Consider the following 17,642-nt stretch of genomic DNA (forward strand, 5'->3'; position numbering starts at 1 on the left):
CATTATCTCACTTACCACTAGCTGTAAGTGTTCCTCAGTGCACTTTAGTCCAGCAGCTATGATTAATCCCCCGGTCTGCAATGACATCAATGAGGAAACAAGCATTATTTAAAAAAAAAAAAAATTAGATGATAATACAATGGTTTCTCTAAATTAATTGGTTAAGGGTGGACAGTTCATCACAGATGATGCATGCAGCCCACTAACTAGATATGTAAACAAACTTTGTCTTTTATAGCTCTGAACTCACATAGCGTAGAATTCACTCTTTCATCCCAGATACTAGTGACTACTGTTTCTTTACCAAAGATATTACACTGAGATCATTGAAATACTACAAGTAGTCTCTCATTTTTTTTGGAAAGTACTTTTATTACTATTCAGTTTGTTATTATTTTCTCTCTTCTTGTCTTTTTAACTCTTATGCCTCACACTGAGTCGACTGCACCTTCAATTTCGTTGTTCCTTTGTAAAAGTGACAATAACAATAAAGATTAATCTATCTATCATCATCTGTCTATCTATTCATAACCTGGGACCCTTGCCCTTCTAATTAGATGTTTTCCCTCTGCTTTGTGTTACATCCAACATATCAGCCTTAGGGTTGTGATTCTTAGTCATAAAGTACATATTAGGTTATTTAGAGAAACAGTGTTTAATGCTGCTGCCTTGCTGATCTAACATCCTGGGTTGGAATCCCACACCCTCTTGTCTGTTTGGATTTTGCATATTCTCTCTATGTCTTTACGAGTAGCTTTGATATTCCTTTCAAACATAAGGCAAATCAAGCCAAGTTTTGCATGTTAGTCGGAATTGCAAGTAAGAATTTCACTGCACTCTGTGCATACAATGATAGTCCTACTACCACTTCCTTCCCAAAAGAGTGCAGGTTAGGTTAATAGTTATTTCTGAATGAATGTGCTTGTATGCGTGAGCACGTCCTGAGATAGACTGGTTTCTTATGCAGGCTTGCCTCCTTCCTGCCTTTCACCCAATGATAATGGGGGAGGTTTTAGCCCCCTTTGATCCTGAAACAGATTAGGTCTTAAAATGTTATATACATCAAAATGGTAAGCAAAAAGGACAAAAATTTAAAAATGAACCTACAAGACAAGTGTGTTTAATCTAGGAAATTGGGCACTATAGATAGAATACTACCATGTCATTTAGTAGCAACCAGATTTCATAGCTAACAACAACATGGCCACAGTAAGGTCAAAACTCTTATAATGGCAGTTCTTTGATGTACAGATAAAAATATGATATTTATTCACAAAATAATAACAGAAATTAAAGATCCTGGGGATAAAAAATAGGCAGCTGTTAAATTCAGTTAGAATGTAATCTTCAAAATTCTCAAAGGCACTGATAAATTAGATCCACCAGAATTCTTCCAACTAAACAGTGAATCACATACTCAATGACACCAGTGGAAATTAAGAGGAAGTGCGTTTAATACTGAAGCCAAGAAATACTTACACCAAGAGCTGTGGGAATCTGACACAAACTACTGAACCATTTAGTTGAAGCAGGAGAGATGACCACCTTTAAGAACTATTTGGATGAGATATTAGGAGAGTTTAGCTATTAGCTAAACAACAAATGAGCTTAATGGACTGAATGGTCTCCTCTTGTTTGTCAAATTTCTTATGTTCTTATCTAGAGGAGACTGAGTGGGAACCTAATCCAAGTCTTCACATTCTCGGTGCATTACTTTGGTGTGTATATTCAATACGTTTTTTAAGTCATATAACCTGTTTTTGAGATATTACTGTTTCATATTCTATTTCAGTGTATAATTATACTATACTGCCTAGTTATTATTTTTATATTACATTCTTTCTTTTGGTTTCACTATTACAACCAGGTCATTTTGTTCCTAGAGTTTTTGTAGCATGGGAGTGCAGATCTCCAAGTCAGACAATAATTGTTTTATTGTACCAAATCAGTACTGTCTTAAAGTTACAAAAATGTTACCACATCCTTGAAATTGAGACCCAAAAACTGCTGGACCCTAAAAAACAATGCAACATTTGAACTGCAGTCCTCCGTAACCTCAGACTCTCAAAACTTCTACATACTCTGACAGAGCAGTGAGAGTATTTTCAGCTGACTAATGCTTTCATCTCTGTCGACTTTTATGATGGGTCTCCTGACAGAGCCACACTATAGGTATGTATGATGGAAGATTCATTAATACATGGTAAATATAAATTGATATATGTTGTTGCTGTGCTTATTTTTTCACTGTTGTACTTCTGAGATGACACTATACACAGAATACTCCACAGAGAAATTTTAAGCATTAAACTAGGTCCATTTGTGAAGATAACACTTTCTGGTGAACATATTAAGATTACAACAGTTAAGTTTAGTTAGTTGTGTTTTGGTTGAACTGAGGTCTGAATTCATGCAATGTTACCTTCTTCCCTAGACACTGCATCTCATCTTTTTTATTTCAACCTTAAATGTTTATACTATCCGCCTTGAAGAGCTGGATGAAGTGGAAACATGAATAGACAAGTGCTTGAGAAACAACGTATGAGGTTGGATAATGGCAATATTACCCTGGGTCACCCACTAAGTAACAATGGTACCTCTTCTTACTCCCCCTCTTCAAAAAGGAAGATTGACATGCTGCCATCTTTGACATCACTTTTGGGGTCAACCCATTTGTATCTGCCTCTTTCACCCAGAAACCATCTTAACAGGGACTACCGCCATCTTGGTTCAGACTCGACCGATTCACTGGGACTAGTCTTGCAGCAGAGTTAACATGGGGTTTTTTTGAGCTTTTTGTGCTATTTGTAATATATGGGGTTTGTTTTCGGGTGCCCCAGAACCTTTATGTATGTCTCTGTGCTTTCTTACACTGTCCATTTTTGACTCCATAAATTACAGTCCATAATCTGAGATTAAATACTTTGGGACTTCCTAACATGTGAACATTTCATTGCATTAGTCAAAGCAAACAGTTGAAATCATTTTATAAAAAAGTCCTCTAGCTCTAGCAGAATATGTCTTCCTAAGTTAGCTGGTAAGAAGAGGGCCCCATTAGGTCTTTCCCCCACATTTTGCTAGGTGATGAGACACAGACTACAGAAATCCAGAGGGTAAGAAAGAAGGAGTTTGTGTTACTGTCAAATATGGAATCTTTTGAAGTGCTTCCACATATCTGGTTGCATGGTTGGCTTCCATGCAACATTCATAATACTTTGATTCTTTGTCTGAACTAAATATCCACCATATGGACTGTAAATAAGTATGGAATTTCTTGATATACAGGTAGAATTCAGTTACAAAGAACTCCCAGGGACCTAAAAATATTTTGTTGTAATGAGATTCTGTATTTGTTAGTATACTGCTTTCTTTAACTTGCGCCCAGGTGTTTGCAATCATTTCAATAGCTTCTTTCGCGTTAATTTTAATCTCCTCCTGCCTACAAGTTATGATGACGAGAATTTTTCTCAGCATTTCCTTGCCATAATACACTTTCAGGGTGTGAATGATGCCCATATCCAATGGCTGAAGCACTACTGTGCAACTGGGTGGGAGGAATTCAACGTGAACATTATCTAAATGTGGAAGCATGTTATGTGCAGCACAGTTATCAATCAGAAGCCAAATCATCTTTTTCTTCTTCTTCATATTGTGAGGTTTCTGAACACTTTTGGGATCCCCCCACTCCAAACCCAATGGGAACGACACACTGAAGTGCATCCCGAAGCACGATTGCAGCGTTTGTCCGTTTCTGGGGCAGGGCAATAGCAGGCTCACAGCGGTGCAGTGAAGCACCACAGAAGCAAATCATAAAAGATCGGGGTCATGCTATAAGTCCCTGTCTTGCACCCCAAAACACGAGGCTTAGTCTCTTAGCAAAACCAGCTTTATTCAGCTTGAAACAGGAACGGCACAGTTATTTATTGTAGCATGATCTGCCACTCTGCTATACACAGACACAGCAGTCAGGCAGGGTCGTGGCCAGATCAGTGATCAAGTAATCCTGTTACCTGTATTTAACAATGTACCTTGCATCACCCATCAAGATCTTTTCTGTTTGCTTTGCTGGAGAGACGCAGCATAGCTTGAGCCTGCTGTTGCCCTGGCAAGAGATACACAGTCTTTGATAGACGCGGAGATCGGACTTCAGGATGCTCTTCGGCGTGTCGCCCAGTTAGGGGAGGTCCCAAGACGATTTACAAACCTCACATTTTCTTGAATGAGTGGCGCATTAATAGGAATGTTTCTTGAATAAGCATCACTGAACCACATAAAAACTGCTTTTTCGATGTCTTCAAATGCAGCAGTTCACATATGTTTTTTTTATTCGGTCTTTCAAGAAAGTTGACATTGTCAATGGCAAAATTCCAAATTCACTAGCAACGTCTTTTTTCTTTTTGCCGCAATCGAGAGCTGCAAAAAATTAAAGTTTTTTTTTTCTAATATGAACTGTTATCATTTTTTCGTGTCTGCTATTTCTATAGGAGGGTGAAAATGAGTTAAATTCTAATGGATGTTTTTCAAATGTTGACGAGCAATAAGCAAAAGGTATCACTGAAAACCGCAGAAAACAAAAAAGGCAAAAAAAAAAAAACAGTACGAGGAAAATTTGAAGAAAGAAAAATAAAATTACGGTGTTTCTTTTTGGGGGATCGTGTTGCACAATTGAGCTGCGGCCACAGAACTAACTGCTCTGCGGATGATTCATTCAGGCATTTCAAGGTCTTTTGTACACTTCATTGTAATGAAAGTATCTGTTGAATGTACTGCGTAGTAACGAGACTTCTATAGACTCATGTCATATGGGGAAGCTGTCGGGACCATAAAAATACTTAGTTGTAATGAAAATTTTGTTGTAAATATATTCATTGTAAAGGAATTTTACCTGTATTTTACAGTTACCACTCATTAATTCCAGTCATTCCCAAATTCAGAAGCTAAATACTGGTATGGTAATCCTTGCAACTCTTTAAATTGGATATGAAACCTCAGCCCTCTTATTGTTACCGTACTTCAAGCTTTAATACATACAGGACAACCGTCTGTGTGATTTCTTGTTTGGTTATAGGAAGTGTCTGGATGTTTCTGACAGACACCATAGCCATACAAGATTCCTTTAAAACGTCTAATACTTGAAGCAGGGTGTCTAGCATCACAATCCCACATCCATTTTTGTACTTCACTGTAAAGTTGAATTGTTAGAGGCAGATCACCCATCTATTTAGCAACAGCGATGCTTTTGGACAATTGTGACATCATCTACAGATACACATACACATTGTGTTAAATATTGGCATTCATAATCAACACAGAATCTAAATGACTCAGTGGTTACTGCTCAAAAAAGGCATCTGCTTGCCACAAAAGTCATAAAACTTCTGACAAGGTGCAAGAAACTTTAATCTTGTGAAAGTCCATCCTCACATGCAATCCATCATTTCTGCCTCTACTGCAGAGGTTCCTTTCTTTCTACAGTGCCTTCTGCCAGTATATCCATGTGTGTGCATCTCATCCAGTTGTTCATAAACTTCAGTCCATTGTGGTGTCAAAATTGCCTCAATTCTGAAATTTATTCTTAGGGGTTGATGTGTATAATAAATAAAGCTGGCTCTTCTCTTCATTCAGATCCAGTTTATAGATTCATAGGGTCATTATGTTCACGGGTACAGAGTACAGTAACAGCCTTACTTGAATTAATAATAATACATTATAATTAATAATTCTTTACATTTATATAATGCTTATCTCACAACTCAAAACACTTCACATAGTGTATGTGGAGCCACTTTAACCTCTATTAATGTGCAGCATCCACCTGGATAATGCAACGCAGCCTTTTTGCATCATTACACTCACTACACATTAGCTGTTATGTGGAGAAGGGGTGAGAGATAGTTAGCCAGTTAGAGACAGGGGATAATTAGGTGGCCAGAATGACTAGGTTGTGGTGGGCAATTTAGCCAGGACATCGGAATACATGCTACTCTTTACAAAGGATGCCCAGGGATCTTTCATGACCACAGTGAGTTAGGACCTCAATTTTACAACTCAGCTGAAGCATGATGCCATTTTTACACCACAGTGTACCTGTCACTGCACTGGGTAATTTGGATCCACATTCAGACCACAGGGTAAGTGCCCCTATAGGCCTTGCCAAGACCTTCCAGCAGCAACCCAAGCTTTTTCTTGGTTGGTCTCTCATCCAAGTGCTCGCCAGGCCCAAACATGCCTGGCTTCATGTGGATTACCTATTCTGAAATGCATGTGATATAGCTGCTGGCATAAATTCCAGCATCATGGATACAGTGGCAGAAAGCACTGTGGTAAGAAAGGAATCTCTACATTCTTATGTGGATGTGGTACTGGCAGAAATGATGGATTGAATGTGAAGATGTCTTGCATTGTTAGAAAGGAATGCACCAATCAATGTAAAGTACTATGTAATCAATTGATTTCTACGCTGTGGCGGGTGGCTGGAATCCTTACTCAGCCAGGATGCCCAGATTGTGGAAGGACCGGGGTAGAGAGTATTTGTGGGATAGTTTCTCCCCTAGGCCAATTGAGGGCAGTCTCCTTGGTTTCCAATGGGGCCACAGGTTATGAGCATGGGAGCTCAGCCCTGTTGGAATCCGTGGCCACCACCAGGGGACACATGGACCTTTTCGGGGCTTTATCTGGCCACACGTCCGCCACACCTGGAAGTGTGGCCGGAAGAAGCTCATTAGGCACCTGGAGTCCTTCCAAGTGCCCTATAAAAAGGGGCCAGTCCCACCATTCAGGTGCCAAAGTCAGGAGGAAGGTGTGGACAAAGCCTCCCTTAGGTATACAACAACTGCACTCAACATCTGCTAGTAATACAGTTTCCTCTCGATCAGTCATGGAATTCTGCTTTCTTCTCTTTCAAGAGTACATTTTCTTTCAAAGCCACTTAAAGAGCTCTAAAGGTTTCAACCTGACCTGTTTTTAAATTTACAGAGTCTATAAGAGTGAAGCAGTCCCTGTCTTAGTACACATACGAGCTGCTCAAATATGCTTGCTTTATGGTATATCTTGAACTGCTACTTAGCACTGATAGCTTTGCTTCTGCAATAGTACAGGGTTATTGTGGTGTTTTACCTGGTACTTAATGGATTACTTCACTTCATCACTGTAAAACTCCATGTGGTCCTTGGCAAAGCATCGTCACAAGCTTTGCATCAACCAATGTGGCTTGGAGTTTTTTTGGAATAATGTTATTCCTTGAACCATAACTCTGGCCTGGCTTCATTGACTTTAGCATTCTTTTAAAAATTAGGGTATCCAGAATTAGCTGCACTCCAGCAAAAACATCAGGAGTTAGATTTTTGTACAATTTATTTCTCACTCTTTTGACTCCAGTCTAGCTGAATAACAGTAAGCACAGATTTGACAGAGACGGTAAAAAGAATCACAAAGTAGTCTCACTTTTTTGATAACCTGTTCAATTTTCAATACTACTTAAAACTATAAAGGTTTCCAGTTTGCAGGCATTATTCATTATATACACACACTTACAAACACACTTACATACACTCCATAGTTTCAAAGAAATAGTCTAATTGACATAACAGTTGTAACAATGGTATCTTATAATACTGACTAATACTCTCTCTTATACAAAATTTAATTCTACAAAAACCTTACAAAAAATGACTCATAGGGGAGAGGTTTAAGCCAGGAATTGATTTTGGGGGAGGAGAAAAGGCATAAATCATAACTACAACTGTGATCATGTGGAACTGTCATAAACTATATAGCAATCCACCACACCCAACCCAACCTACAGTATGTATATGGTCTAAGCCCAAAGATGCACATGCTGGATTAATTGGAAACACTAAATTAACTAATGTGATTTACTATGTGTATAAGTGTGAGTTTGTCCTGTGATAGTATCCCATCCAGGGTTGGTTTCTACCTCATGCCTATTAATGTCAAGATATAAACATGTTTTGATAATAGATGAACTGGATGAAAAGGTAGATTGAAATTAAGTAGAAAGCTTTGTTACCTCACTGCAGTACACTCCTTTTACCATGTATGGTCCTTTTATTCCATTAAGCAAAAGTACAGGTTTCCATCCATCCATTTTCCAACCCGCTGAATCCTAACTGCAGGGTCACGGGGGTCTGTGGAGCTAATCCCAGCCAACACAGGGCGCAAGGCAGGAATCAATCCCAGACAGGGCGAAAGTACAGGTTTTAAAGAATTTATATATTTGAACTTACAGGCGTTAAAAATGTATATATTTCCATTTTTGCAAAGGTTTCATTCACCTCCATCCTTTTTAAAACTAACTCAATCTTGATCAGAATCACAGGAAACCAAAGCCCATGAAAACAGAAATTAGCGGAAGGCACTAATCATGGGTATAATGTCAGTCTACCACAAAGCACATTCTTTATTTAGGATGTGTCCGGATTGCAGTTTTCATTAAATTATTGTTATTATTTTCCTATTGGAGCACAGGCATTTCACCATGCAAACTAAATATACCAAGTCTTTCGATTGTAGGTGAAACTGGAGGCAAAGTACCTCTCGACCTAAATATTGCTGCTAACAAATGACGTCTTATAAATTACTGAACTTTACTTGTTTACACGTTCTTTTTGCAATTCTGTTAGTTACTACTATTGTAAAGCAATTTGAGCTACTCGTATGCAAATATGATATATAAACGTCTTAAAATAAAAAAATATATCAGCAACTTTTGTTACATTTCTTTTCAAATATGTAAATACCATTCAGATAGAAATAAACCGTGCACTCCTGTGATGTCTAAAATCTGCGGCATCGTTCTTGGCATTTGTTTATCTCTTGAGCATGCAAATAAATAGATGAATGAATGGCATGAGCTACGTCAATGAGTGTGACGAGAGCAGATATGCGCATGCGTTACACCACTAAACTTGACTCACCCGTGCTCATCCGGGGAACTAAGTTTAGCAACCAATAACACCAAAGAGATGCTTTGTGGGCGGAGTTTGCAAGCGCATCACGTACTGTCAAACTAAGTTCTTAGGCGCTCTAAAACAGTGGAAGATGGTCGTATCAAGTCCTCTTTATCGATATTTAAAAATGAGACCGTTTGCTGGAAGGTACTTTATGTCCTTAGTCAGTCGGTACCACGCCGTAAAAACGTGACTCAAAGACTTCCTACAAGCAGGGTGCGGAGCCAATAGGTGTTGAGGAAAGTAAGGCAAAGTGCCGCCTGTCAAGGAGGGGAGTTGACGATGACAGGCAATGCTGCGCGAGATGCGCAAGCGCAGTAGCAAGATCTCTTATGAAACAGGTGAAGATTGAATAGAGAAAAGTCGGCTTTGCCTTTCAGTGCAACGTATTTGCGAGGAAAAAAACCACAAAACCTTGGACAAAGATGCAGTCCCCCGCTGGGGCGACTTAGGCAGCACATCGTGACGGGTACATTTACCCATGCAACCAGGTAAGATCATCAGGCGGCAAAGCGGACAGGGGCTAGGGGAAACTTGAGAGTTCGGCAGTTATATAACTGTACGCCGTTGACCCCTTTTCATTTTGTGAGTAGAACGTGGCGTACTTTTCCTTTCGCATAATATTCAATTTTTTCGTTATTTCCGCATTGTAGCCGCAGTCCATTCTTTAAAAATGCATATTATACATTATTAGTAACAATATACACAAATGTCTTGTTACGTTAAAGTTTTCGGATGACCTAGTATTGCCCCTCCTTCCGACCCTTTAGTATGATTATGATTTATTACTTATTTATTTTGCTGTTCCATAATTTTTGAAACTGTGACACTTTTTACTTAAAAATGTATCTCGATATATTATAATGTGTTAGTAAATGAATAAATGAATGGTGTTAAGCTTAAATGACTAATGCAACTTGTGATAATGGGTGCCACGACACAAAGTCTGATTGTGTTTTGAAACTTTTCTGACAGATAAATAGTTTGAAAATGTGAAAATAATACACACTTCATGGAAAAAAAATCAATCACAATAACACATGTAAATTAATGATATGAGAGCAGCTCTTTTTAATTTAGGTAGTAATAAGCAATTATTTTTGAGTGGCAACTTTTATATGTGTTCACACATTTTTGGTATAAATATTTTTTTGCATGCCTTTACTTTTTTTTAGGTTTTTATGCCTGCCTATATAAGATAATTTGCGTATTGTGAACTGCCTTTCACATCTTTCCTTTTGAAAAGTATGTATAGGTCGTCTTTGACGTTTTAAATGTAATTGTATCTTGGAATTCTCATTATTTCCATATCATTAAATTCTGGCGAATACAAAGTTGTAGTTTAGTTTTTATATGCATAATGTGTTAGTGTTGCAGTATGAATTCAAGGCTTTTTAAATTCAGCATTAATTAAAGCGTATGAACTGGTGGATGAATGGATTCAAGGCAGGAAACCAGTCTGAATGGGACTTAAGTCAATCGATTTCCAAGCACACCCACTCCTGGTCAAAATAATATTTAGAAAATATTTAAAAATTAGATTTAGTTATCTTCCTGCCAGTCTAGAGTTCAGAATCTAGTTGGTACCTATAAAATTAATTTAACAAATTTTGAATAGAACATTAGTATTTATTGATACTTTTTTTACTTAAATCATTCAATTTTCTGGATTAACTGTTCACAGAAAATGTATTTTGTTCATCTTGTTCCGCAGCTGAGTGATCATGGGCCCAAATTCCATCCATTGGTTTCGCAAAGGTCTGAGGCTGCATGATAATCCAGCCTTGAGAGAGGCAATTCGGGGAGCTGCCACCGTCCGATGTGTTTACTTCCTTGATCCATGGTTCGCTGGATCATCTAACCTTGGGGTCAATAGATGGAGGTAGGTAATGTGAAAGTGTTGTTTCATGATACCCTTCATGATGGAGCAATTATAAAATTACTGTCCATCTGCAGCAATGTGTTGATTGTCTTTATAGCTTTAAATGTTTACATCTTCTCATTGTTACCTGTTCATTCTGTTTAGGTTGGGCTGATGGTGAGGTAGGCACTCAAACTGTGTCAGATATTAATTGTGTATAGTTCGTGGCATTTCACATACTTGCCAGCTGAAGTATTGTGGAAAGTGTGCTTACAAATACATGGAAAAAATACATTATAAAGTATTTGAAAATTGCTTTCTTTTGTAACTTATTTCAAGTGCATTGCCTGAATCATTTGTTGACCTATTTATGCATCAAGAAGATTTTTCAAACAAAAATATTTATAATTTGTTTTTAATAATGATCTGTTAGGAAACTTTGTTGCAGGAAACACTGGGTCATTACAGGATACATCCAAATATTTGTTGTGATTGCATATACTGAATTGTGAGAGTAAGAGGTTGTTTAAGGAAAATACAAATATTTAAAAGGTATGGGTTTTTTTTTTTTAGTCCTTTTTAAGTGCTTTTTTTTTATTGTGATACATTTATTTACTTAATTCTGTTATGTAGGGTGTGAAACATTTAGTCATTTGCTGCATGAGTCAAAAGCACATGTCCTCATTTTTTTACTGTTATTTTGACTTGTATAAATTTATCGACGCCTTTATACCTTACAGTATATATTTTATTTAACTCGTCTATTATTTATTCACAGAGGAACTGGAATAAGAAATTTAACAAAAATCATACAGTATAGTTAATAGTCATTTTTTGATTGTGTGCTTTAAGGCTATTACTTTTCTTTCTCTCTTACAAAGCCTTTTAAAAAGCTATTATTTGGGTCTTACAGTTATGTCTTAACTGGCACTTGCACTCAAGTTTATTTTATATAAAAAGCACTCAAATGTTCATGCCCACTAGCAGGGTTTATGGAGCATATCATGATGGTAAACAGAAACATATACATTGCATTTTTGCATCTTATTAATTTCCAGACTTAAGAAATCTTAAATATTAAAACTGCAGTATATTAATTTAAAATGGGGATCCAAGTGTTTGATTATATCTGACATAGAACAAAGGTACAATAAATCTGAAAATCTTATGTCTCTGTTGCAAGAAACTGATTTTGTCAACTAAGATTTCCCTGTATACCTTTATTTTTGATATGTAATAATTTTTCCCCTCTGTGGTAAATGGTTAAATACACTCGTTCTTGTCAACTACAAATAAATAGCTGTGTTTTTGTGTTAGTGCAATCCAGAATCAAATGAGTATTATTAGCAAAGTCTTGTTTAAATATTCTGGATTTTCAAGTAGAGAGGTTTCCATATTGCGACAGGACCAAAAAAGCTGTTTCTCCAGGTGTTAGAGGGATTTTTGGATTTTCTTAAAGGTGTCATTTAGCCTGAAATCTCATTGTCCTTGTTTTTAAGAATGAATGTCAATATCCTGACTATTTTTATCTGATTGACTAGCTGGCTGCTTTCTGTGTTCATCAGTACAACAGATTAAGCTTTGGTGTGTCATTTATGCGTCTCTAGAGCTGGCCGGTCACCAGATGGGCACGTTAACTTCACAAAAAGGATTTTTTGAGACAGATTGTGTCCCTCTTTCTGATCTTCCTTATTTTCACCTTTATTTCCAATTAAAGAAAAATGTAATAAATAAATTTTAAATATGTAGTGATGCAATTCAGCCTTTTTTGTAATACTGTGCTTTTATTTTTAATGAAGAGAATTGAATTCCTAAGACACTAGACTATAAATTATAGAAAATGCTTCAATGTATGATCCCAAGTGGTTGGTTCCACTTTCTCTTTCCTTCATCTCCCAATTATGGTCTGTACCAAGAAGGAATACAAATGAATTTATTTTAAACAATTAATATGCCCCCATTTGAAACTAAAGATGTAGTTATAATTCACATTACCTTTAGGGATTGTGTGTTTGTCACTTGTATCTGCTATTCAGAAATAAAAACGTGTTCATTTGAATATCTTCCTAATGATCAAAGGCCTTATGTTTCTTATGGATTGTTTAGAAATAGTTTTGACGTCTAAGCATGCTGTGTTGAAGTTTACGTTGTTTTGCTTGGTAAACTAAAACGTACAGAAGAGTAAAGAATAATAATGTATTTTTAAAAATGCTCTTCAGTGGTATTTTCTGCTTTGAGAAAGGATAAATATGATTGGGATCATTTTAAATTTGCATGGATCTGTTTACAGTGTAATGGATTAGTCTTGAATGTCACAACACAAGAACAGAAGATTTAATTTTAGAAAAGATTCCTTAAAGTCTTTCACTTGCTGTTAAACGTCCACCAGGTTAAATATGGCCTTAAACTATTTGAATATTTAAATATCTTATTTCATGTTTATTGCAGGATGTTTGGTATATTTGTGCCAGTTTTATCCAAAACCTTACATGAGATTTACTGAGGAGTATGATTTTTGTGGGTTACCTGCCTACATGGTGATCTGTACTGAGAAATCAGTTTAGTAGCTTTAAATTGACATCTGAAAAAGCGCCAGAATTTCTATAAAGCATTTTTTTTATAGATATTATTATATTTTTTGCCTTGGATCAAAACAGTTCCCAAGCTGAGTTAATGTTATTTAGTGGTTGGTTTAGTATGTCTACGAAATTTTTCATTCAGATCCAAGAAGACTACTTGTATTGGAATAATAAGGATATTCATAATCGTATTCCTTTACAGTACTTTGCAGACACATTGAGTCTTATAAAAAAAATATATGTTAAGGTAAATTGTAATGGCAATTAATGCTTATTTTCCCATGAAAACACTATATTACTTGGGAAGAAATGCAAATAATTGTTAATAAAGTATAAAGGGCATGTGTTTTTCATCTATTCATATCTTGAGATATCTTGGGATGACTTAAGACATTCCATGAATTAGTTAAATTTGACCAACTGCACATGAAAGCCAAATTAATGAGGTAGTGATAAGTCAAAGCAGGTGTGTTATTAAAAAAAATGGATGTGTTGGACAGTAACCACAGATACTGAGGTACCCTGAGGAGTCATTTCGAAATTAAGTTAGTACATTTTTACAGACATAATAGTGTTGTGTCAAGAAGTGAATAATAGCAGGCCAAAACAAATTTTCAAATTGTGGTATTTAAGCTGTCATTCAAAAATTTTGAAGAAGCTGGGAACTTGAAAAGAGAAAAACATAGTGAAAGGTGAACAAAGCTGTCTACATCTGATAAATGGTACTTAAAGAATGATCTCTAAGTGGCAGAGGGAAATCCATTTAAGTGCTTTTACAGCATCTGGCATTGGTACACACTTGTATTGTGCAGCTAAGTCCTAAATATGTGAAAAAGAAATAGTCTTGTTGGGTGATTTGCACTTAAGAAACCATACTTACAGAAAGCAAACAGAAAAGAGTGCGGTATGTGAAAGCCCATACAGCATAGTTCGACAGGCAGTGGCTGATCTTGTCTCTGTTCCTTTTTAAATGACTGAAAATTGTGAATTTTCCCTTGGGATTAATAAAGTATCTATCTATCTATTATGCAACTTTGTGCCAACTTTCCAGCAAAGTCATCACTTCCCCTTTTTCTAAAAATCTTGGGCAGCCAACCCCACAGACTTTCAATGGTGGTATATAAACACAAACACAAGCTTTTTTTTCTGTTTGTGAGGTCCTAAACACTTGCACTTTTTTGTGCCCCCAGATATGAGTGTTTAATTCGTAAAGACAGTGCCTAGTAAAGCATAATAGTTGATATTTGAAGGAAGAATCTGAGAAACTTCAAATGGCCAGCCTCTGGTAGTTTTTAAACCTTCAAGATGTAAATGTACAATAGCTCATTTAGCAGATTATTATAGAATTGACTATTCTAGCTTCTGGTGTCTCTGCGTCCATTAAATCTTAGTTGGAAAAGAAATTAATGTTTTCTTTAAATGTTTTTGTCCCAAGACAAAGATCAGAAATGAGAGCTGATATAGTTAACCTCGTGTATGTCACTTATTATAACTGTGTGCATGATTACTAGACATAGAAGCAGAATTATAGAGATGCTATGATACTGTAAGAAATAGTTTTTTTTTTCTTGTTTTGTAGCAGAATAAGACAACCGATTTTCACTTGTCTATAGAGCTCTTTAATATAATATTAGTGCAGGGATATAGCTTGTATTATAGAAATGATGTTTTAATAAGCATGTTCATTAATATAAAACAATTGAGCAAATTAATCCATTGCTACACAAACGTGCATTGTACAACTGTTGGGCTTCTTTATGAAATGTCTTGGAGTAGAGAGTTTGAATGACTTTAATGCACATTTATGAGAACTAAATCATCACACAAGAGTACAGGGCCAGCACAGTTCACAACAAGCTGATCTATGGACTTGAAGGCTGTAGTTATTTTAGGACACAGTCTGTATATTCCAGGTGTACACACAAGATTAGAACAATAAGCTATGTCTAGATCAAGCAGTTTAGATAGTGGAATCCTTTGATAGCATTTTAGAATAGGATTATTAAGAACTAAGGTAATGTCCTTTGCCTACTCCAGAAGCTCCACTGTGCTTTTCTTCTCACCCTTCATTTGTGTTGTTTGTCAATGTAGTCTTTAAATCCTCTTTCAATATAGAACTTAGGGTTGTGACACTGTGTAGTATGAAATATATACCTAAGATGGAGTTGACCCATTTTCCTCCGATGGCTAACCTGGATGAAAGATGCAAAAAGCAGTGTCTGTATGGAAGAGATCAACTAATCTATAAAAGCACTAATATTAACCTTGACATATGAAATTTGTTTACAGTTCATCAGTTTTTTTAGTAATTTAATGGCCTCAGGTATCCCTTGTACTGAACACCTATTAAAAATATGTTGACAATAGTAGGAGCGTGTTCAGTTAAAATGAACTGTCCTGTTTGAGGTATGTTATGGATATATCCTGGTGGTAATGCATCCTTTTGCTATCCTGTGCATGTGTTCATATTGTTTAATTAAGACCACTAATTATACTTTTTTTTTTTTTTTAAATGTTAAATGAAAAGCACCTCCCATAAAAGCTATGTCAAAGTGCATTAATTGTTGAAATCTTAGGTTTCATATTTTAAAGTAGAATAAGCGAGGCAAGTTCCTACTCTCGGTATAAAATGTGAAAACAAATAAAGCTGTCCGTTTTAGGATTTTCGTCTTTGTTTTAAATGGTTTAACAAGTAGGGGGCGGCACTGATCCCCAAACCCCAGACACAGTCTTACTCAACACAGTCCTGGGTTTCAGTAATTGATTTTTGTCACCAGCTCCTTCCCAACTGTGCACAGCCAATGTTAACACATGTACAGATCAAGTAAATGTAGTTTTTCTCCTTCTGCTCCTCTTGGAGAGTGTCACCTGCTGCCTCTCAATTCTCATCCTTGAGCTGAGATGGCAGACACCTTTTAAGGTGGGCACAGTAATGCTTCCGGTATCGCAGCATGGCCTGTTTGGAGCAAATCCAGGTCATGTGAAAACAATGGAGCTTCTCCTCTGTCTGTGCCCTCTACCAGAGACTCTGATGAGACTGTGCTTCTGCACTCCAGATACCATGCAGCTCTGCAGCCATCCAAACCGGGACAACTGGAGATTAGGCACTACCATCTGTCTTACAGGGTGATGAACCATTCCTGGTTTCTAACTTATTCCAGTCCATCCATTGATCTTTTATCCCAGTTGGGATAAGGGTTAGAGGGTGACCTTGCTGGGTTGAGTCTTCCACTGTGCAGTCCTTCTGTTATGTCCTCCTGGTCAGGCAAATTATAACCCTTCATTTCAGATGAGATGCCCATCCATCCTCTTTGGCACTTACAACTGATACTGTTTTTTTCCCTTGAACCAGTTATCTGGTTGCAGTGCTTTTTACATTTATATATTGTTTGCCATTAGACTGGTAGCTCCTGGGAGAAGGCTGCATATGTATTTTTCTTAGTGATGCCTACGCTGTCCCAAAAATAGATGCAAGTTGTTTTTTGCCAAAACACTGCTCTTGAAGAAAAATGTGTTTATATTCATGGTAGATACAGGGGTTTCTGTGCTTTGAAAAACAATTTGCATCTATTTTTGAATCATGCATTTAAACCTTTCTGCCCTCCTCTGCTGTTGCAAGGCAGTTCAGTTCCAGCTGTGTGTCACATTTTTAGAAAGATACAGAAAAATAGAGCCTGTAAGACAGTTCTTTGTTATGCTGCTACAGCGTAAATTAACCATTATTAATTTATGGAAGAAGCAAATGCTGACCAAAGAATTAAGAAAACACAGTATATGAGTAGCTTTTGAAATTGTGTTGACTGTAATAACAGTGACACCCTTTTCTTCCAGGTGGCCCCTTTTTTTCTTTTTTTTTGTTAAGTTGATAAATGTAGCTTCAAGAGACTTAACACTAAATAGTTCATGTGTTTGCAAAATGTAGTTAAAATTAAAAATTGAATTGGCAAGTAGTCTTATGAGGATCAAATTATATTTTTGAGGACAGACAACATTAATGAATTAAAAAAATTCTCAAATATACACAAACATTTGTTGGACGTATTATTTATACTGACGGTACTCAAACTAGTTTAATGAAAAATGAGTTCTACATGACTTAAATATTGAAGTTTACAAATCTGTTACAATTAGTATTGGTAAGGGAAACCAACACTATATTTTCACAATATTTTAAAGTAAGTAGACCTCTGTAGGTCCATGATTTAGAAAAATAAATCTGGTAGACTTTGACCA

General features: G+C 36.6%; 1 protein-coding gene across 1 annotated transcript in view; it reads left to right on the forward strand.

Annotated features, from left to right (window-relative positions):
- Positions 1-9,222: 9,222 nt before the first annotated feature.
- LOC120525915 (cryptochrome-1-like) overlaps positions 9,223-17,642 on the forward strand; it is a 77,795-nt gene continuing 69,375 nt past the window's right edge. The window contains exons 1-2 of the mRNA XM_039748602.1: positions 9,223-9,460; positions 10,684-10,851. Coding sequence (XP_039604536.1) covers positions 10,694-10,851 — 158 coding nt within the window. The 5' untranslated portion in view covers positions 9,223-9,460; positions 10,684-10,693. The remainder of the gene's footprint in view (positions 9,461-10,683; positions 10,852-17,642) is intronic.

The sequence above is a fragment of the Polypterus senegalus genome, chromosome 3 (genome assembly GCF_016835505.1).
Source record: "Polypterus senegalus isolate Bchr_013 chromosome 3, ASM1683550v1, whole genome shotgun sequence".
Taxonomy (NCBI): Eukaryota; Metazoa; Chordata; class Cladistia; order Polypteriformes; family Polypteridae; genus Polypterus; species Polypterus senegalus.